The 23,825-nt window shown below is 36.0% G+C and overlaps 1 protein-coding gene across 4 annotated transcripts in view; it reads right to left on the bottom strand.

The window, feature by feature from the left end:
• The window catches only part of CRPPA (CDP-L-ribitol pyrophosphorylase A), a 331,394-nt gene that overhangs the window by 118,290 nt on the left and 189,279 nt on the right, over positions 1-23,825 (bottom strand). For 2 of the 4 annotated variants that reach the window (XM_007531969.3, XM_060196149.1), the window contains 2 exons: positions 17,313-17,405; positions 16,821-16,913 (listed from right to left, as the gene is read on the bottom strand). In XM_007531969.3, the coding sequence (XP_007532031.1) occupies positions 16,821-16,913; positions 17,313-17,405 (186 nt within the window). Of the gene's footprint in view, positions 1-10,073; positions 10,324-10,593; positions 10,921-16,820; positions 16,914-17,312; positions 17,406-23,825 lie in introns of those variants that run through there. The other 2 variants (XM_060196146.1, XM_060196145.1) reach the window with 2 other exon arrangements.

Here is a 23,825-nt window from a genome sequence, read left to right as displayed (position 1 = left end):
GCTATGTCATAACTTTATATATTTTAGTAACTTGACAGAACTTCATCTTATATTAAAATTTATAACTGCTTTAAAAAGACTGTATTTAGGAGTCAGGCCATAGCGCAGCGGATTAAGCACACCTTGCACAAAGCACAAGGACCAGCGTAAGGATCCTGGTTCGAGCCCCAACTCCCAACCTGCAGGGGAGTTGCTTCACAAGTGGTGAAGCAGGCCTACAGATGTCTATAGCTCTCTCTGTCTTCCCCTCCTCTTTCCATTTCTCTCTGTTCTATCCAACAAAGATGACAACAATAAAAACATAAAAAAAACAATGGCAACAAAAGGGAATAAATTAAAAAAATATTAAAAAATAAGACTATGTTTATTATTAAGGTAATCCAAAGGCCATCTAAATAAATATTACTTTAATTTTAAAAGAATACATATTTTTAAGTTTGCAAATAAAAATTCATTATGCATTTATATCAGCCACTAAAAAAATTATCACAGTACTTTCAGTCTGTAAGAATAGATGATTCCTAACAAAAATGAATATATATGTTATAAAAAGACTTTAAAAAGCTATAATAGTTTAGACTATTTTGTTCACTAAATAAAAAATTCACTTGTAACAAGGCAAATTGCAGGGAAAAATTATGTTAGAAGAAAAACTCAACAAGGAAACAAATGACCCCATACAGAAATGCGGAGAGGATATGAACAGAATAGTTACCATAGAATTGATCCAAAAGGTCAACAAACATGAAAAAATGCACCAAGTCATTTATTGTCAGAGAAATGCAAATGAAGACAACAGTAAGATACCACTTCACTCCTGTGAGAATGTCATACATCAGAAAAGATAGCAGCAACAAATGCTTGGAGAGGTTGTGGGGACCTTCCTGCACTGATGGTGGGAATGTAAATTGGTCCAGCCCCTGTCGAGAGCAGTCTGGAGAACCTCACAAGGTTAGAAATGGACCTTCCTTATGACCCTGCAATTCCTATCCTGGTAATATATCCTGAGGAATTAAACATACCCATCCAAAAAGATTTGTGTATATCTGTGCTCATAGCAGCACAATTTGTAATAGCCAAAAACTGGAAGCAATTCAGGTGTCCAACAACAGATAAGTGGCCAGGCAAGTTGTGGTATATCTACAAAATTGAATACTACTCAGCTATTAAAAATAGTGATTGCACTTTCTTCACCCCATTTTGGATGGATCTTGAAGGTATCATGTTAAGTGAGATAAGTCAGAAACGGATGAATATAGGATGATCTCATTCATAGGCAGAAGTTGAAAAACTAGATCAGAAGAGAAAACTTTAAGCAGAACTTGGACTGGTTGATGTATTGCACAAAGTAAAAGATTCTGGGGTGGGTGTAGGGGGAGGGTTCAGGTCCTGGAACATGATGGCAGAGGACCTAGTGGGGGTTGTATTGTTGTGTGGAAAACTGGGAAATGTTACGCATGTACAAACTATTATATTTATTGTCTACTGTAAAACATTAATTCCCGAGAGGGGGAAATCAATTGTATGTCTCAAAGTTTCTCAAAAGACAAACTGAATCTTTTTAATATATAGGCTATGTATTTGATATGCGGACTCTCTCAAAAGCCTAGACCAAGTAGATTAGAAGCATCCAATAGCACAGCTATATACAAGATACTGGGTACTGTACAGCAAACCATAACAAAGGGACTTTTAAAAGTTAACCCAATTAACAAATAATGTGATGATAATATTAACTATCGATTGTCTTTTTGAACCCTAAGACAGCAGGAAACTCACATCTTCACTATAGAGCCCCTACTTCCCCCAGTCCTGGAACCCTTGGATAGGGCCCACTTTCCCGTATGCATCTCCCAATCCAAACCAAATAATATTGCATCCGCCGATCACAACCTAACCAAAGCAACGATTGCCACCTCAACATGCTTCACCTCAGACTGTATCCAGAGACTTCACGTGTGGAATGACAACCCTTCAACTTCATTACTCGGGTGAGACCTTTCCTTTTATAGTACACTCTAATTTCATCTCAGGTAGTTCACTTTCTAACAAAGTCCCATAATCTAGATATACACCAGTTTCTGTGAGAGAGAGCTTATGTGCACATGTATCCATAAACTACTGCAAAATATATACCTGAAAGCAGAAGTACACTAGAGTTTGCAGTGAGTACCTCCCTAACACTTCCTCTCCACTATTCCAAGCTTGGGATCCATGATTGCTCAACAAATTGTTTGGCTTCATATGTTAACTCTCTTTTCAATCACCAGGTTCCAGATGCCACCAGGATGCTGGCCAGGCTTCCCTGGATTGAAGACCCCACCAATGTGTCCTGGAGCTCAGCTTCCCCAGAGACACACCTTACTAGGGAAAGAGAGAGGCAGACTGGGAGTATGGACCGACCAGTCAATGCCCATGTTCAGTGGGGAAGCAATTACAGAAGCCAGACCTTCTACCTTCTGCAACCCTCAATGACCCTGGGTCCATGCTCCCAGAGGGCTAGAGAATGGGAAAGCTACCATGGGAGGGGGTGGGTTATGGGGATTGGGTGGTGGGAATTGTGTGGAGTTGTACCCCTCCTACCTTATGTTTTTGTTCACTAATCCTTTCTTAAATAAAAAATTTAAAAAAAAAACATTAATTCCCCAATAAAGAAATTATTTAAAAAAGTAAGAAAGACAGGATAGATCAAGAAAGTAAAATTCATGACATTAAAATTTATATATCATAGTGAACTGAATAGTTAAAAAGTATAGAATACAACAATTATCTGAGACACAATTTCTACTTCTTTCTTCATATTCAGTAGTGTTTTTCGTTTGTGCAAGTTGGCACAAAACATGTAATTGTTTTGAATAGGAATAGAACCAAGTGAGATAGGCAATAATATAACTAGGAATTGTAGGTAAGTTCAAGTCAGTATATATTTCTGAATACCTATACACGATAAACACAAGGATATCAAGGAAGCATCCCAAGAGGAGTTGATATTACTCTTTAAATTTTATTTATTTTTTTAATAGAGCATTGCTCAGCTCTGTCTTATGGTAGTACTAGGGATTAAACGTAGTATCTTTTGTAATTCAGACATGAAAGTCTTATTGCATAATCATTGTGCTATCTCCTTAGCCTATCATTATAATTTTAAGAATAAGAAGAGCCAAACAAGAAAACACTAGGAAAATGATATTTCCATTAGAAAACCTCAACATAGAAAACACTATCAGATAGCATGGTACAAGTGAAGAACTGTAGATTTTTTTTTTTTCACCAGAGCACTGCTCAGCTCTGGCTTATGGCAGTGTGGGGGATTGAACCTGGGTCTTGAGAGCCTCAGGCATGCTCTTTGCATAACCATTATGCTATACGCCCACCTGAGAACTATAGTTTTTTAGTGGTATTGCCAAAGGGCAAACTGCTGAATGAAGAGACAACAAATAGAATAGAATTTAAGAAGAGACAACCAGTTGCAACCAGGTCAAGGTTTATAATTTCATTGAGCTTTATTCAGCAGAGGAAAGGGAGCCTCTGAAAAATTGTAACAGGCAGATTTGCAATAAGAAAAGTCATGGAGGCTCTGATGAGAAAAAACAAAATTGAAACAACAGTGGCTACTGGTGGTAGTAGTGGAGAGCAGTTACTGTACAGAAGATTAATTCAAATGATTAAACTGTATGCATTTGAGTGGGGGAGAAGTGACAATAGGAAGTGGAGAAGAGGGCTATAAACTCCAGCTCCATCAGCATCCGGAGAGAGAGGAGGAAATAGAGAAGGACATTGGGTATAGTAATGATGTCATGAGTGGCTTGGAGGGGAAGAGAGGACTGGACCTGGGATGAAAAGGGAGAAATTATGTATACATGTAGACAGGTAGTTGTAGAGATGATGGTTGGCCTATGTCTGCAACCTTAGGAGAAATGTGGTGGCTTGCAGTACGGAGATTGGAGATTCAGATCTCTGGTGGTGGTAATGGTATGGAAGAACCCCGACTGACATGTAATTTTATAAATCAATATTAGATCACTAATAAAAAAAGAGTGTCCCAAAAATTGTATGCCTCTGAACATTAATATCAAAACTAACTTAGAGGAATTATGAATAGATATGGAAATATAGGAAGTGGAAAATCTCTACTATTTTATTTATTTAATTTTTTACCATCTTTATTTATCTGTTGGACAGAGATAGGTAGAAATTGAGAGGAAGGGAGAGATACAGAGGGAGAAAGACAGAGACACCTGCAGCCCTGATTCACCACTTGTGAATGTTTCCCCCTCACAGGTGCATTGCAATGTATGCACTCAACCAAGTGTACCACCATCTAGCCCATCAATCTTATTTTAAATGATGAGATTGATCACCTAAACAGTATGTCTATTGAATAAATGTCTAAGAGGTATATGAGGTAAAGCTACTACATGGGGAATAGGTCATTCAAGATTGTGACATTAGGCAAGCTAGATCATGGAGTATCTTCCTTACTATTTGTTCAGCCCAGGTGCATGCCCCCAGCATATCACAGGGGAATACTATCAAACTGGTGGGAAATTCAGTACTGTGGTATTTCCCCCTTTCTGTCTCTCGCCGCTTGTGAAAAAGTTAACCCAGAGTGGTGAAATTGTGCCTGGGCTAGACCTTGTTTACACCAAAAATCATCATGACCACATAACCATCATGATCATCATGTTACATTAAATTGAAGTTCAGCATACTAAGACTCAAGAGTTACTTCCATCCATCTTTGGTTTTTCACAAATAAAGTTTTAATGGAAAACAACTACATCCATTCTCTTTCATTGTTCTCTATGGTTGCTTTTAGACTGAAACAGTAGAGTAGAATATTTGTGACAACAATCCAACAATGTGTCCTGGAGCCCTACTTCCCCAGAGCCCTGCCCTATAAAGGAGAGAGAGAGACAGCCTAGGAGTATGGATCAACCTGCCAAAGACGAGGTTCAGTGGGGAAGCAATTACAGAAGCTAGACCTTCCACGTTCTGCAACCCATAATGACTCTGGGTCCATACTCCAGAGCGATAAAGAATAGGAAAGCTATTCTTTATAAGAATAAGTGAAGGGAATGTGATATGGAGTTCTGGTGGTGGGAATTGTGTGGAGTTGTACCCCTCTTATCCTATGATTTTGTCAGTGTTCCCTTTTTATAAATACAATTTTTTAAAAATCAATAAATAAAATTTAAAATAAAAAAATCTAAACGGTTCAAAAATCTAACGTATTGTTACCTGGTCTTTCACAAGAGAAAATTTTATTTTTTTAATTTATTTTATTTTATTTTATTTATTTATTTTTAATATTTATTTAATTTATTTATTCCCTTTTGTTGCCCTTGTTGTTTTATTGTTGTAGTTATTATTGTTGTCGTAGTTGTTGGATAAGACAGAGAGAAATGGAGAGAGGTGGGGAAGAAAGAGAGGGGGAGAGAAAGATAGACACCTGCAGACCTGCTTCACCGCCTGTGAAGCGACTCCCCTGCAGGTGGGGAGTCAGGGCTCGAACCGGGATCCTCATGCCAGTCCTTGTGCTTTGCGCCACCTGCGCTTAACCTGCTGTGCTACAGCCCGACTCCCTATTTTTTATTTAGAAAGGATTAATTAACAAAACCATAGGGTAGGAGGGGTACAATTCCACACAATTCCCACCACCCAATCTCCATTTCCCACCCCCTCCCCTGATAGCTTTCCCATTCTCTATCCCTCTGGGAGCATGGACCCAGGGTCATTGTGGGTTGCAGAAGGTAGAAGGTCTGGCTTCTGTAATTGCTTCCCCGCTGAACATAGGCGTTGACTGGTCGGTCCATACTCCCAGTCTGCCTCTCTCTTTTCCTAGTAGGGTGGGTCTCTGGGGAAGCGGAGCTCCAGGACACCTTAATATAAAGACATATGTCAAATCCAGGCCAAAAAAAAAATGCTTGAGTATCTCTTGCAAAATGAATTTTAAGATTCCTTTCTATTCTGCCAATCTAGCTTCCTATTATTACTCAGAAAGAAATATTGCCAGTCTTCATGAACATCATGTGGTGAAGTGAAATGAGAACAATGCTTATTCTTGAACCGAGGATAATGGCATCTGTGACAATCAACTCTTTGAATTGTTCTGGGGATTAAGTGGGATCATTTATTTTAAGAAGAAAGAATGGTGATTCACTATATTAACCATTCAACAACCATCTGTTACCACTATCATTAGCATAATTATACAAATGATACGCACTAGCAAACCATATTTGTTGGGAAAGAGTTCTCAGAATTCACATATGACTTCTATCTCTTACAACTGGGAAGAAAACTAAATAATACTATACACTCTTCAAAGTATCACCTATAAATGTATTTCAAACAATGAGCAATGGATTCATACTGCTTCAAAAAGCCCCAGCAATAACCCTAGAGGCAAAAACCAAAACAAACAAAAAAAAAAAAGAAGAGAGGACGGCAGGGGATGTGGAAGGGAGAAGATGGGGAAGGGAGGAAATGGGGAAGGGAGGAGATGGGGAAGGGAGGAGATGGGGAAAGGGGGGGAAGGAAGGGGAGGGGAGGGGAGGGGAGGGGAGGGGAGGGGAGGGGAGGGGAGGGGAGGGGAGAGGAGAGGAGAGGAGAGGAGAGGAGAGGAGAGGAGAGGAGAGGAGAGGAGAGGAGAGGAGAGGAGAGGAGAGGAGAGGAGAGGAGAGAGGAGAGGAGAGGAGAGAGGAGAGGAGGACAGGGCAGGAAAGGAAAGGAAAGGAAAGGAAAGGAAAGGAAAGGAAAGGAAAGGAAAGGAAAGGAAAGGAAAGGAAAGGAAAGGAAAGGAAAGGAAAGGAAAGGAAAAAGGAAAAAGGAAAAAGGAAAAAGGAAAAAGGAAAAAGGAAAAAGGAAAAAGGAAAAAGGAAAAAGGAAAAAGGAAAAAGGAAAAAGGAAAAAGGAAAAAGGAAAAAGGAAAAAGGAAAAAGGAAAAAGGGAAAAGGGAAAGGGAAAAGGAAAGGAGAGGAAGAAAATTAACTCATAATAGGAACTCATACCACAGATTCATATTTAATGTAGCTACTATAATCTGAGTTCATATGTCTATATTGAAAGTGGATGGAAGATAATCACATACCTTGCCATGCATGCAGGCCTAGAGCTAATCCTGAAGCCACATGGAAGTGCAAAGATACCAGGAGAAGCCTTGGAGCAGTCTGTCTCTCTCTCTTTCTCCATATTAAATAAAAAGATAGGGCCAGGTGGTACACGTGGTTGAGCATATATATTATCACATGCAAGGACCAGGGTTCAACCCACACCCCCACCTGCAAGAGGAAGCTTCACAAGTGATGAAACTGTTCTTGAGGTGTCTTTCTCTTTCCTCTATCTTCCTCTTCCATCTCAATTTCTCTCATCTTCATCCAAGAAATGAATAAAATATTTTAAAATAAGATATATATATTCAAAAATAAGTACATATGTATATTTATATTTATATATTTTTATATGTAACCAAATCAAAAAATTGAGGAAGGAGGCAGGGAGAAGTCTGGGAGTTGAGGGCTTTGCATTCCTGCTGCCTGATTGTGGAAAAAGACCCAAGTTGGGGATAAAAGTGCTTTGCAGATACCTACCATGGTGAGATGAGAGATTGAAGCCATGTATCAACAAATGTACTGTAAATCATTAACCCCTTATAAAATGATAAAATTTTAATTGAATAAATGTTTTAAAAAGTGTTCTGCAAAAATTACTAAAAGGAAATAAATTTTTAAAAATGGGCTGGAAGTAGTACAGCCACGTATATGAAAGTTCAAGCTACAGATGAATTAATTAACTTAATTAAAGGCATGCATGGTAAGTCATACAAAAGAAAAAAAGAGTTCACAGTATATTCCAGAAAAAATTTTTTTCACTTTGATGTCATTCAATGTGATATTTATTTTGTTTACAGATAAATATTTGAAAGTAAAATTCAGAAAATGAAGTAATTTCGCTACGTCTGAATGTACTTGTAATTTTGTTCAGCCTCCTGGCCACCACACACACACACACACAAAGAAATCTTTTAACTATTACAAAACAAAGTCAGATCTGGAAAATTTATAATAATGTAGGGATGAAAGTTAATTTGCTCTTAATTAAATTAGTGTTAGTTAAATTTAAAAATAATGATACAGAATATTTACTGGTTCTATCTTTAGAAAAAATATAGTTAAGGTAAAAGTCATTTCTATTATTTCAAATTAAATTCAGTGCCACAATGATAACCACCTAAGTTTTTAAGATATATTTCATATATGAAATATGGAAGTGAATTTTTGAAAAGCTAATTGACCAAAGCAATGTTCAGATCCTTCTCGTGGGCTAAAAATAACGTATGTTGCCTAAATGGGAAGGGCAGTACCATTTATTTTAGTAGCTATGCATTCCAAAATGATTAGCAGGAATGGCAAACAACTTAAACAACTTAAAATAGGAAAATAGCTATTTCAAACTCTGTTTCATGAGAAGTCCATCCATGAAACTTAGAAAAATCCCCTGGAATTCATTCTATTCACATATTCCATTAGAATGTTATTCAAGGCCAGAGAGAGATCCAAGCCAGTAGAGCACCATATTATATGTGTGAGGTCCCAGAAACCACAGCTCTGAATCGCTAGCAGCACCTTCATCAAGCACAGAGTAGTACTCTAGTCCTCTATCTTACTCTTTCCTCTCTCATTTTCTTTTGCCCACTTGTTACTCAAAATAAATAAGTCATTAAAAAATATGACCATTCTATCTAAACGTAAGCTGCTTCTTCTTCTTCTTCTTTTTTTTTTTTTTCATTCATTAAAAGGAAGACCAGCACAATTAGTCTTTGGAAATTTTTGTCACATGACACACACTTTTCAATAGCCATTTAGTCATAAGCAAAGACCTCCTGAAACTTAAAATAACAGTCAATTCTTTTTATTCAATACCTCCTAGAAGAATGACTTTATTATTATGCATCTTTGTGTTAGATGTGAATTGTCTCATGACTAAATTGCAAAAATGTTCTATAGATTGTTAAGTCACAGTTTATTTAGACTCCACTATTGATTTAAGCAGGAAATACCGGAAACTTAGTATATTCACTGAAGACATACACAAAATTTGTGCAAGTGATTCATTCCTGCCACTGCAGTGGTGTATAATCATGGAAAAAGAAAACATCACAAAAATTCAGTAGGAAGCAAAGTTATCTACAATTTTCAGAATAGAATGCAAGGTGTGAACATGCTCTGTAGGTCATTCATTGATGAACACATATACATACATATGAACTGTTCATCTCAAATTGAATAAAAATAGCTAGGGACTAAAATATATGAATTATAAGAAGGAGAGCCAATATGGAAGCAGTAAGAATTATAATAGTCATCTTTTGGCATTTGTTGGCTTTATAAGAACTTGTTCCTTCATGAACAGGGACCTTGGAGGACCTAAATCAGGGTTCAGAGTGTTTTGCAGACATCATGAAGAGATGAAAAATTGTACCCATATGACTACACCTATACTGTAAACCATTATTTCCCAAATAAAATGATTTGAAAAAAAACTTATTCTTTAAAAGCATGTTTTCTTAATGTAGTAAACATAAGGTTAGCTGGAGGATATGTATAGAACAAGTAGTTAAGTAAATGGTTACAAAGATACATAGCAGGGATTTGGTAAGAAATTTAATAGGGCAGCAGGTTATTATAACCTATGGTAACTAAAGACCAAATACCCTTTGAAGTTAAAATAAGAAATTATTGGTACATAAAAGAAGAAATTACTACTTTCCCAAAGATCACTTATTTTTTATTAGGAAGTAATATTAAATGCATGTATGTGATAGATGTTCATTTTAATATTTTTCCATATTTTTATTACTACATTTATGAAATCATAAAAAAAGAACAAGTATATAGGATGGATTCTTTTTTTCCAGTTTTTTTCAATTTTATTTATAAAAAGGAAACACTGACGAAACCATATGAGAGGGGTACAACTCCACACAATTCCCACCACCGGAACTCCGTATCCCATCCCCTCCCTTGATAGCTTTCCTATTTAAAAAAATTTTTTTTTTTAATTTCTTCATTGGGGAATTAATGTTTTACATTCTACAGTAAATACAATAGTTTGTACATGCATAACATTTCCCAGTTTTCCATATAACAATACAACCCCCACTAGGTCCTCTGTCATCTATAAGATGGATTCTACTCCTGTCTCTGACACTGGTAAGCTGTGGTATCTTCTGGAAATAATTTACATCTCTGTGACAGTTTCTCCAGATGTGAAAGTATCAAGTATCAATGGATGATGTTTTTCTATTTTCTTCTAAATTTGCTGACATGATCAAATCTTAAACATTTTGAAGTATTTAAAAATTGCATATTCTGATCTGTTATGTCAATAAACTGCTTTCTAGTAACTTGAAGTATAATTGACACTTCTGAAGATTTATGTTTTCAAATCATTAAAATCACATATGGTAATTACTGTATAAAGTAAATTCATGAAAAGATTTCTATCTTTTAATTTTTTATTTCTATTTATAAAAAAGAAACATTGGCAAAACCATAGGATAAGAGGGGTACAACTTCGCACAATTCCTACAACCAGACTCTGTATCCCTTCCCCTCCCCTGATAGCTTTCCTCTGGGAGTATGGACTCAAGATCATTGTGGGATGCAGAGGGTTGAAGGTCTGGCTTCTGCAACTGCTTCCCTGCTGAACAGGGGTGTTGACAGGTCAATTCATACTCCCAGCCTGTCTCTCTCTTTCCCTAGTGGGGAAGGGCTCTGGGGAAGCAGAACTCCAGGACACATTCATGGGATTGTCTGTCCAGGGAAGTCTGGTCGGCATCATGCTAGTATCTGGAATCTTGTGGTTGACAAGAGAGTTAACATACAAAGCCAAACAAATTGTTGACCAATCATGGACCTAAGGGATGGAACAGTGCAGATGAAGAGTTGGGGGGGGGGGGTCCTCCATTTTATAGATAGCTAGTAGGCATATTTTAGTCGTATTCCAAAGGGCCTGTTGCTATACTAGCTTTTTTTTTTTTTTCCTTTTGCTTTTTGCCCCTGATCCTGGAAAAAGATTTCTATCTTAACTAAACCACCAATAAAATTATTATCTCCACAGGTGGAAGAAAGAAGAGCTTTGAGGCTATTAACCTAATAATTAGGACATTATCTGGATAATAGTACTACATTTTCCTTTCAAAAAGTGTTAAATTATTTTAGCAAATGAAATTAAATAACTTGGTTCAATTCTCAGTTTTGAATGTCTTCTTTTATTTGTAATAAACTTATAGTTGCTTTAAAAAGTAAATAATTCTTTGGTTCATATCATATGAATCTGACATATTTATCTAATCAGATCATAGTACTAAAATATTTTGTGAAAAATTAGCTAATATAAAATAAATTAAAATAATCTTTTTTCCTTTTTTTGGATATGAAAATGTGTTTTTAAGGGTTTTATATATTATATAATTTTGCCTGGAAATCAGCTTAGTTTTTGTCTCCTGAAATATATTTTCTCTATCAGTGGGGGATGGGAGGTGGGGGGGCAATGAAGGGAGAGTATAGCTTATTGAATCACTAATTCTTTCTTTTTAAAGATTTTATTTATTGACTGATGAGAAAGACAGAAGAAGAGAGAGAGAACGAATCAGACATCACTCTGGTACATGTGCTGCCGGGGCTTGAACTCGGAACCATGCTTGAGAGTCCAGCGCTTTCTCCACTGTGCCACCTCCCAGACCACAGGATCACTTATTCCTAAGCAAGGAATTCAACCTACAATTCATCTCATGGCATTTTGGAGTCTAGTTAAGTAAAGTCTATGTTTTTTGGTTTTTTAATCTTATTTTGCTCCACTTTTGGTTTTGTTTTTCGCTTGTTTGTTGCCTTGCTTTATTTTTTGACAAGAATATATTCATCTCTGATAAGTGTTGATACCAAGGATTGAACCAGGGACCTCTCACAATGTGAAGCCTATGAGCTGCCACTATGATAGTTTTACTTATGCCTTCTCTAAATGGCTTCTACATAAAAAATTTTATGAATTTGCCATTAAGCATATTTAATACATTTAACATATAATCTTACTTTTCTAAACATTTACTCATTGTTAAGTAGTAAAAAAAATACAGTAAAAGTAGAAAATAAAACATGACTTCCCTATATTGATAACTGTTGTATAAAATGAGTCCAAAAAGAACTTTCAGATAAACCCAGTGTACATTCAATAGGGAAAAAAGTACCATACATTCCTCTGGTAATCATAGAAAAAGAAGTTTAGCAACATCAATCACTTCAGGATAAAAACATGAATTTTTTATAATGCCTATGATACACTAAACAGCATCAGAAATTACATTTGAAAAGTAGCTTCAAATACAATTCTGAAAACAGCTGTGACTTTATAAAATATGTACCACTGTGTGTGTGTGTGTGTGTGTGTGTGTGTGTGTGTGTGTGTGTGTGTTTCTCTTTTTCTCTCTCTCTCTGTGTATGTTTCTTGTCACTGGTGCTTTACCATTCCAGGTTTGATTTTTTCAGTTAAAGAAACAGCAACAGAGTAACAAAGAGAAAGACAGCACAGCACTGACTTTTCCTTGAGTGCACCAGGGGCCCAATTCACACATGGGTTGTACACATAACAAAGCAAGCCTGTGATTCTAGTGAACAATCTTCCCAACCAAAACACATTGTTTTTAATGAGTATGAGATTTCTCTTATTAAAAGATATAGAAAGAAACTGCGCACAAGACCTGGCTTCTCTTCCAACCTACAAGGGGAGAAGCTTCGAGAGCAATGAAGTAATGCTGCAATTATCTCTCTCCCCTCTCCCCTCTCCCCTCTCCCCTCTTCCCTCTCCCCTCTCTTTTCTCTTCCCTCTTCCCTCTCCCCTCTCTTCTCTCTCTCTCTCCCTATCTATCTATCTATCTATCTATCTATCTATCTATCTATCTATCTATCTATCTATCTCACTTAGATAATGTGCTGCTTTGTCATGTGCACAACCCAAGTTCAAGCCCAGCTCTCACCACATTGAAGAAAGCTTCAAGGGAGTCAGGCGGTAGCGCAGCGGGTTAAGCGAATGTGGCGCGAAGCACAAGGACCAGCTTAAGGATCTGGGTTTGAGCCCCCAGCTCCACACCTTCAGGGGAGTTGTTTTACAGGTGGTGAAGCAGGTCTGCAGGTGTTTATCTTTCTCTCCCCATGTCTTCTCCTCCTCTCTGTCCTATCTAACAATGACGATAGCAATAACAACAATAAAAAAAGGGCAACAAAAGGGAAAATAAATAATTATTTAAAAAATAAAATAAGAAAGCTTCAATGTTATGGTTTATTTTCTCTGCCTTTCTCTGAAGAAGTAAGCCTGGAGCAGTGAAGCTGAGAAGATGACCATATTTACTCTACAATATCTGCTTCAGAAATGTATTTGTAGACTTAGGTCCAACAATAAGGCAATCAAAAGCAAAAGTGTAAAGCAGTATTACATCAAACAAAAACTTCTTTATAAAAAAAGGAAGCATCATCAACCCAAAAAGACACCTTACTGGGGAGATTTTTACATCTCATTTATAAGAAAAAAGAACTAGTAATCAAAATACATAAAATGCTCAGAAGCTCATCAACAAAAACAAACAACTACATCAAAAAATAGGGGAGAAGTAGGAAAAGATAGAAACAGGTGGGGGGGGGATGGATCAACCTGCCAATGCCCATGTCTAGCAGAGAAGCAAGTGCAGAAGCCAGAATTCCCACTTTCTGCACCACATAAAGAGTTTTGATCCAGGGGCCGGGCAGTAGTGCAGTTAAGCACACATGGCTGCAAAGTGCAAAGAAAGCGGTGAAGCAGGTGTCTTTCTCTCCCCTTCTCTGTCTTCTAATCCTCTTTCGATTTCTCTGTCTTATCCAGAAGCAACAACAACAACAACAACAACAATAAATACAACAAGAGCAACAAGATGGGAAAACATGGCCTCCAGGAGCAGAGGGTTCGTAGTGCAGGCACCAAGCCCCAGCGATAACACTGGAGGCAATAAAATAAAATAAAATAAAATAAAATAAAATAAAATAAAATAAAAAAGAATTTTGATCCATGCTGCCAGAGAGGAAGATGACCAGAAGGCTCTGAATTCCAGTTCAACAGAACCCAGAAAGAGAAGAGGAAAAAAGGAAGGAAGTTCAGAAGTATTAACAGGTACAGGTGGGACTCAGAAAAGAAGGCAGGACCATAGAATAAATGAGCAAATATATATAAATACAGATAGTTATAGAAATAATACTCAACTCATATCTTTGACCTGTTGAGAACTACTCTAATTTTCAATGGAGGGAATGGGAACACAGAAATCTCTGGTGGTGGTAACTGTGTAGAATTATACCCCTGTTATCTCATAATTTTGTAAATCAATGTTAAATCACTAAAAAAAAAAGTAGAAGATTCTGAATTAACCCTTCACTAAAGAAGATATTCTGATGATATACAGAAAATTGTTCAGTCACTGATTATCAAAGGAATGCAAATTAAGATAACAATGAGTTTTCATTTTGCCCTATAGGAATGTGACACATCAAAAGAGCAGAAACAAGTTCTAGTGAGAATGTGGATGGAATACCCACCCACCCACCCTTTATTTATTTATTTATTTATTTATTTACTGCTGGTGGGAACTTAAATCCATTCCAGTCCCATGGAAAACAGTCTGACAATTCCTCAAAACATTCAAATGAACCTGTGATCATCTGATTCAGCAATTCCACTCCTAGGTATATATTCAAAGAACACAAAAATACTTACCAGGAGAGATCTATACACACCTATACACATGATAGTGCTATTTAGAAACAATCCAAATGTCCAACAACAGATGAGTAATTAAGAAAGTTATGGTATACGAATACAATGGAGTAAGACTCAGTGATAAGAAATGATGAGAGGGGCCAGGTGGTGGCGCACTTGGTTGAGTGCACATGTTACAATGCACAAGGACCCAGGTTTGAGTGCCCGGGCACCGCCTGCAGGGGGGAAGCTTTGTGAGTGGTGAAGCAGTGCTGCAGGTGTCTCTCAGCATCTCTTCCTCTCTATCTCCCCCCTTCCCTCTTGATTTCTGGCTTTCTATCCAATAAATAAATAAAGGTATAAAAATTTTTTAAAAGAAATGATGAGATCTCTCTCTTACTACAGCTTGGATAAAACTCGAAAGAATTATGTTAAGTGAAATAAGGCAATATTGGGACTAACAGCAGATGTCTCACTTATGTGAGGGACTTAAAGAGAAAATAAAATACAAAGATTTAAATAGCTATGGTCTATTATAGCATCTCCAAGGACTTTATATCTGCAGATTGACTTTTTCAGATAAAGACGTAGACAAAGTAAAGAGAAAGAGATGACAGTACAGAAGATTCCTCCAAGGTGGTGGGGTTTGAAATTCATCATGAGTTGTTTGGTTAGATGGCTAAACAGACACACCATCCAAATGAAACTATTTTATCAGCCCCGAAAAGTAAATCTTTCATTTGATTCATTTTTTTAAGATTTTTATGTATGGATTTCTTTTTTTCTAGGTTTTTTTTTTTGTTGTTGTTGTTTTTACTACACCATTATTATTATTATTATTATTATTATTATTATTATTATTATTATTATTATTTTACCAGAGCACTGCTAAATTTCAATTTATTGTGGTGCTGGGGATTAAACCCAGAAAAGTCTTTCTGCATAAACACTATGCTATCTCCCCAATACTTAAGTGCCTTTTTAAAAAAAAAGGTTTTATTTATTTATTTATTCATGAGAAAGAGGAGGAGAGAGAGAAAGAAGCAGACATCACTCTGGTATATGTGCTGCCGGGGATTGAACTCAGGACCTAACTCCTGAGAGTCCAGTGCTTTATCCACTGCACCACCTCCCGGACCACCCTTAAGTGCTTTCTTTAGAGAAATTTCAGAGACTATGAAGTGACTCAGAGGTGGAGGACTTGCATTGATATACTTATGTGTGGGGCTCTGACAAAAATAAATGTGTAATAAATGGCAGGGCGATGTCCTAGTCTCTCAATTTAAAAAATTAAAAACATAATAATAATAATAATAATAATAATAAACTGCAGATGAACAGGATAGCTCAAATTCCTTCCTGTCTCTGAAATCCTAGGGTTATATTTTGAAGTGGATGGATTAGCTATTAGTCTCTGGCCTTAAAGATCAATCCTTCACTAAAGAGTTAGGGAGGGAGAAGCTGCAGGACTCAGTTTTTTTATATTTTCAAAATGAGCACAGAAAACTTTTCCTTGCAACAAATTCAGAAAGTGCCTGGATTTCTCATACATAGAATATTCATCAAGGCTCCATCTACATGTCCAAATCACTTCCCAAAGACCTCATCTCCTACACTATGGCATTGGGGATAGGGTTTTAACATATGAATTATAGATAAGAACATATTCAGTAGTGTACAATCTAAAAAAAAGAAAAAGTATTCAATAAATTCCCATTTCTAATGTCACCTTGATAATATAAAATACAGGTCTTTCAAATTATTCAAGCAATTATCCAATTCACAATAGATTTTGTAATTTTAATAAAGGAAGTGTAATGTTATTGGTCAATGGGATTAAATTGTTTTCTGATCTTGCAATTCAACCAGCATGACTGAAATAATAAAAGCAAAGTCACAGAAGTAAAAGCAAGAATCCATATGGAAAAGAAGGGCTTCTTTTGGGTTTCCTCAACTGAAATAAGTTTTGCTAGACAGAAAAATTGACCTCAAGAAGAAAGCAAACATTTAAAGAGAAATTTCTCCATGAATTTACTTACCGAAATAACAACAACAGGATATAACATAGACAGATTACTCTCTTTCAGTATATTCAGTAATTCTTGGGTTTCTTGAAAATCAGAGGTCATAACCTGAAATGCCAGAAAACTTTATTTATTCCTTTAAAGAAAGTTATTAACCAAAGAGAAAAGAGAACCTTTACAAAATATACTCAAGATATTTAGCAAGTTTAATTTGTAAACAATTCTAAAAGATACTCATAAGAGTATGCTTATTCAAATTTAACCTACTCATTATTTCAAACCTGTGTCAAATCACCTGTTAGTTTTCTTGTACAAAACAGAAATTGATCTGAAGAAATACTACTTTTTCCTCATTGTAAGAGTTATATTAGAAAATGTTACTTCTCTGTTTCAAAAAATAAAATGTCCAGATGCATTTTAAATGAAATTGAAGCATGATTAGTTCTCTTCAACATTATATTTATACAGATTGGCATGTGCTTTCAATCATTTATATATTCTACTTACATTTACACAAACAAAATTGTAGCACTGTTTTGAGAGTATTGGCTGAAGATCTCTGCCAACATGACACAGAGCCCCAGATGTGAATTTTACATTCTAGGAGGAAAAAAAAAACAGGGTAAAAGAGCTTATAAACTAGACAGAATAGCAAATATAAACATACATCACATTATCCTAAATGAGCACAAAATTGCTATAGGAACATACAGTTAAGGATCATACATATAAATAAAATAATTCCTGTTGAAGCTTATGAACTACTAAGAAAATGGCATTTTGATATATACCATGAAGATTATGCCTTTAGAAACCAAGGGCCTACAAATGAATTCATATAAGATGAAGAGGCACAGGATATATCCAGAGCAACTAAGTAACAGGCTTTTTTTTATACAGGTTGGAATACAAAGAAAATCAAAATACGAGGTTGATGACACAGGGACTCTCAGAATACACTGTGAAAATCCATTTAATCTACAGATTAAAGAATAAAATTAAAGAATCTGCAGAATAATCTACATTAAATCTACAGATTAAAGAATAAATCTAGTGAAATATGGAAAGATAAGAAGCAGTGAAAATTAATAATCACATTAACAGAGAAGAATAAGACTCGAACTTGGCAGTGATAATATGAAATTAAAAAAAAAAACTGTTAAACTGGATAGCCACCAGGCTAGACTTAGAAGGAATAGTACAAATATTACAAAAACTTTGCTAATATAATTTTGATTTGGCATAGTTCAATGTTCTAACTAAAACTTTTTCTACTGTAACAATATAGATATTCAGTTACCAAATAAAGAATCTATTATAATAATTTATTTATATTTTATGAGAGGTAGACACCTAATATTAATCCTATGTATGAGGGCTTCATCCACATTACCTAGTCAAGTTTCAAATTTCCCATTTCCTAATACTACGGCACAATGATTTAGGATCTCAACATGTTAGCTACTGAAAAAGAACATATTCAGTACTATTATTATACATTCTAAAATGAAGAAAAAGTAATGTATTCATTAAATATTAAGAATATTTTTTAAATATATAGGCTGTGTATTTGTTATGCGGACTCCCTCAAAAGCCTAGACCAAGTAGATCAGAAGCAACCAATGGCACAGCTATATACAAGATACTGGGTACTGTAGAGCAAACCCTAACAAAATGACTTTTCAAAGTTAACCCAATTACCAAATACTGTGATGATAACATTAACTATCCATTGTCTTTTTGAGCCCTAAGACAGCAGGAACCTCACATCTCCACTATAGAGCCTATATTTCCCCCAGTCCTGGAACCTTAGGATAGGGCCCACTTTCCCGTATGCCTCTCCCAATCCATATCAAATAATATTGCATCTGCCGATCGCAAACTAATCAACGCAACAATTGCCACCTCAACATGCTTCACTTCAGACTGTGTCCAGATACTTCACGTGTGGAATGACAACCCTTCAGCTTCATTACTCTGGTGAGACCTTTTCCTTTAGTATTCTCTAATTCCATCCCAGGTGGTTCACTTTCTAACAAAGTCCCAAAACCTAGATATAGACCAGGTTCTGTGAGAGAGAGCATATGTTCACACATATCCATAAACTAGTGCAAGATATATTCCTGAAAGCAGAAGTACACTAGAGTTTGCAGTGAGTACCCCCCTAACATTTCCTCTCCACTATTCCAACCTTTGGGTCCATGATTGCTCAACAATTTGTTTGGCTTTGTATGTTAACTCTCTTTTCAGCCACCAGGTTCCAGATGCCATCAGGATGCCGGCCAGGCTTCCCTGGACTGAAGAACCCACCAATGTGTCCTGGAGCTCAGCTTCCCCAGAGACACACCCTACTAGGGAAAGAGAGAGGCAGACTGGGAGTATGGACCGACCAGTCAACGTCCATGTTCAGCGGGGAAGCAATTACAGAAGCCAGACCTTCCACCTTCTGCAACCCACAATGACCCTGGGTCATTGCTCCCAGAGAGATAGAGAATGGGAAAGCTATCAGGGGAGGGGGTGGGTTATGGAGATTGGGTGGTGGGAATTGTGTGGAGTTGTACCCCTCCTACCCTATGGTTTTGTTAATTTATACTTTCTTAAATAAAAAATAAATTTTTAAAAAAGAATATTTAAGAGTGATACTCCTGAAATAAAAATTCATTCCATTTTTCCCAGTTAAATACATGAAAAATCATTTACATAAACACATGTGTACATTATTTCATGCATATATATATATTAGATTAAATCTAAACTCATAAATTTACAATTAGAGTTCCCTACTATCTACTGGCACTCTACTTAAATCATAATAATCTAAAAATGTACTTCCACACAAATCTTTTTCTACCAAATAATTTTATTTGGGGATAATTGTTGACATATGAATATGACTTCCTATCTTCCCCCTTTTTAATTTTTTTATTATCTTTATTTATTTATTGGATAGAGACAGTTAGAAATCAAGAGGGAAAGGAGGGATAGAGAGAGTGAGAGACAGAGAGACACCTGCAGCACTGCTTCACCACTTGTGAAGCTTTCCCCCAGCAGGTAGGGACTGGGGATTCGAACCTGGGTTCTTGCACATTGTAACGTGTGCTCAACCAGGTGCACCACCACCTGGCCCCTCCTATCTTCCCCTTAATAAGTTAAATATAACCTTGTTTCCTACCTTTTCTTTTCTTTTTTAAGTTTTTATTTATAAAATGGAAACAATGGCAAAACCATAGGATAAGAGTATTAAATTCCACAGAATTCCTGCCACCAGAATTCCATATCCCATTTCCTCCCCTGATAGCTTTCCTATTCTTTAACCCTCTGGGAACATGGATCCAGGTTCATTATGGGGTGCAGGAGGTGGGAAGGCATTGACAGGTTGATCCATACTCCCAGCCTGTCTCTCTCTTTCCCTAGTATGGCAGGTATCTGGGGAAGTGGGGCTCCAGGACACGTTAGTGGAGTCCTCTGCCCTGGGAAGTCCAGTTGGCATCATGGTAGCATCTGAAAACTGGTGGCTGAAAAAGAGTTATGATAGAAAGCAGAGCAAATTGCTGACTAATCATGAACCGATAGGCAAGAATATTATTGATGGAGATTTGGGGTCTCCATTTTGGAAAAAGCTAGTAGGTCTATTTTAGGTATATTCCATGGGGTCAATGACCCAACTAGTTTTGGCCTGTGCCTGACATCCAGTATGCAGGTGACCTAAGCTATTATCTGGGGGGATGGTGTCACAGTTGGAAAAAGGACCAGAAAATTAGGTCAGAGAAGAGAGTACCTCCCAAATATTTGGGAAAAGTATATAAATATTGTTAACTGTAAACTACATCAATCTGATCTGGGGCCCAGAGTCAGCACCGGACTATGTAACCTCTGTATCCCTGTAGGTCTGAATTTCCTTCATTTTCACAAACATTTGGCTTCCTTGTATCTGTCATGGTTTCTGTCCACATTAAATTTAATATAGTCTTATTTCCTTATTAAAGCTACTAAATATTTCTCAAGTTGTTGATAAGTATAACACAAGCTCTCTAACATAGGGTATTGATATATGAAAAGTATAGTGACTGGTCACATAACCATTATTGCTATTGTAATGATCATTAAATATATCTGTTCTATTATTTTATAAATTGAATGCTTCAATTAAAGGTTAATCATTCATTAGCTAATGGCTAAGAATGCAGAAATGTATACAATATCTTTATTAAATATTAGCATTCTTGATAGCCCTCTAAAATAAAATGCACTGTTTTTCCTTCTTAAAACAGAGTTTTTGATAATTGTTTCCAGTTAAGTATAGTTCTATTTGGTCATACTGCTTTCCTTGCAATTCAAAAACAAACACTATTTTCAATGCTTGAGTAAAAAAGTAACTTAGATTTTCACCTAAATATAGCAAAGGGGTCTTTGACACCTTTAATAAACAGAGACTACACTAGACAATGCTATTAGGTTGTTTATGAAAAAGCTTCATGGCAGCATTTTACGCTGTCACTCCTAATGTTTCCACACTCAAACACAACAAATGGAATAATCTGTTGGCTAAAAGAACTCCTTGTTCTATAAATATTTTGGTTCAAAGAACATTTAAACAAAATTTAAAACAATCTTCCAAAGTGTCCAGTAAAATTAAAGGAGTATAACAAAAGGAAAAGACACACTTTCACTAATAAGAATTTAGAAAACATTATATTAACATCTTGAACGCAAACATCTGATTTAAAAAACCATTAAAGTATGTTTATTAGGAAGAAAGATGCATTGTTAATTTTTTCTATTTCAAAAAGAATTATGGCTTAAATAAAGCTAAAAGATTTTTTTTTTTGCTCAAGTACTATGAGTCAGAAACTCAAAAATGTTTTTCTGAAAAGCCAAGTCTTTCTTTTTAACAGAATATGACAGTTACATTATTTGTAAAATATGGATCCACCAATTTATTGCATCCCTCTCATTCAAGCAATGGCATTGATGTGGGTATAAACAAGAAGGTCATAGAGAGATACATTTTCTTTCTACTCAATTAAAAGTCAACACAATTAGAAGGCTTATGGTTGCCAGGAGCTAAGGAGTAAGAGAAATAGGGAGATGTTGGTGACAGGGTACAAAGTTTCAATTACACAACATAACTATGTTCTGGTGCTCTTAAATACAGTGTGTGGCTATTATAAATATTTTATTGTTGAATTGATATAAAATTTGATCTCAAGTGCTCATACCATCTCATCACCAAAATGGTAAATGTAAAGTAATGAGTGCTGTGATGGATGGCTTGACTAAAGTGATCAATCTAAAGAATATATATATATCAAAACATCACAGTGTGTACCTTGAAAATACAGAATTTTGTCAGTAATAAAGCTTTTCAATTTCTCTTCTGAAAAAAGTTTTTTGAAGAGACTCAGCTGAAGCTATGACTGTTGCTAACTGAAGTCACTGTCAATGAAGTCATCTAAGTGCTCTATTTATAACAAAGTATTCATCATTGTCAATTCCAAGTTGCCAGTTAATACATTTTGAATCTTTGTGGATGTTTTGTTTTTGTGGAGATTGAAAACTCTACTAGAAAAACAAATACCACAGTTATTAGAATCTCAGAAGAAGAAGAGACAATGAAAGGAGTAGAAAACATATTCAAAGAAATTAATAGCATAAAATTTTCCAAATTTGGGGTAAGGTCAGTATGTAGGTAAGAACATGCCATTGCAAACCTACCAAAAATCTAGACAAAGAAAAAAAAAACTGCAGGAAAAGAAGAAAATCGCATAAAGGCAAACTGGCATCAGACAATTCAGCAGTAACCATGGAAATATGAAACAACTTTAAATTATGAAAGGGAAGAAATAAATAGATATTGTGTAAACAAGAGGATGATGAGAGATGACAAGATTTAGAAGAACTCTCGTAGATACACTTATATACAATACATTTTTATATAAAGTATACATAACACATTTGTCTAACACACATTTACATGCATGTAGTCATCAGATTTTTAAATGATGTTATTTTCTCTCTAGTACTTTTTAACCTCTCATATATTTTTCTTTCTTTTTCTCATTCTTTTTATCATATATAAAATCTTGAGTTTCTTTAATTTTCTTATTTCTGAAATTATTTTTATATTCCTTTACATAATTCTACCAGTATCATTTCTTATTTATCCTTTGCCTCATAGTTTCTCTGTTCTACATTTCTCTCTAAGAATGTGGACATAATGTAGTCTTCTTTACATTAGTCTTGTTTGCATAGTTTTCTTCAGGAGATTTACATATGCCTGATGTATTTGGAATTTTTATATAATTTTACCTTGATACACTTGTGTGGATGATCTCTAGGTCTCCCTGCTATGTCTGACAATCTTTGATGTCCTGTGCTGAATAGCTTTGCTTAGCTTGAACTGAGCAAGATTGGATGTTTTTAGCAATGAGTACGCCTTTGGAAGTAAAGTCTGAGTGGGTTTGGGGTTTCACAGAACCCCACTTATAGCAGTAGCCAGAGGTCAGTTGTGCAAATAGCTAAGAGGACTCTGAAGTTCCTTTTCTGTGTGAGCTGTGCTGTGATAATTGTGCCCAGCAGACTGACAGCAGATCCAGTTGGAAGTGAGTACAGTTGAAACTAAGACAGCTGTAGTCTTGGAGGGATAGGAAATACCCCAGTAAGTGTACAGGGTTGCTGTGGCAGTTTCTGTCCATGGCTGATTAGCTAATCCTACCTGAAAAAAAAAATAAGGAGGAAGTCTAATACAAAGATAAATAGTACAGAATCCTGGAAATATCCAAGAAACTTGAGTAGAAGTTCTGTCTCTGGGACAGAAAGCACACAGTGTGATCAGTACAAATTCAAGACATCAATTTCTTTATGTGGCACTGAGGCTGCTGCCCCCTTACTTATTTGTAATCTATCAGTGGCAACTGTTCCACAATGATGTAAAGTTCTCATGCCTTCATTCCCTAAACCAACTGAGTTGCATTAACTTACATCAGTGAATCAAGGATGTTGTTCCTGACAGCAGGTATC

The sequence above is a fragment of the Erinaceus europaeus genome, chromosome 8 (genome assembly GCF_950295315.1).
Source record: "Erinaceus europaeus chromosome 8, mEriEur2.1, whole genome shotgun sequence".
NCBI lineage: Eukaryota > Metazoa > Chordata > Mammalia > Eulipotyphla > Erinaceidae > Erinaceus > Erinaceus europaeus.
The sequence above is the reverse complement of the archived record's forward strand: the minus strand, read 5'-3'. Positions and strand labels throughout refer to the sequence as shown.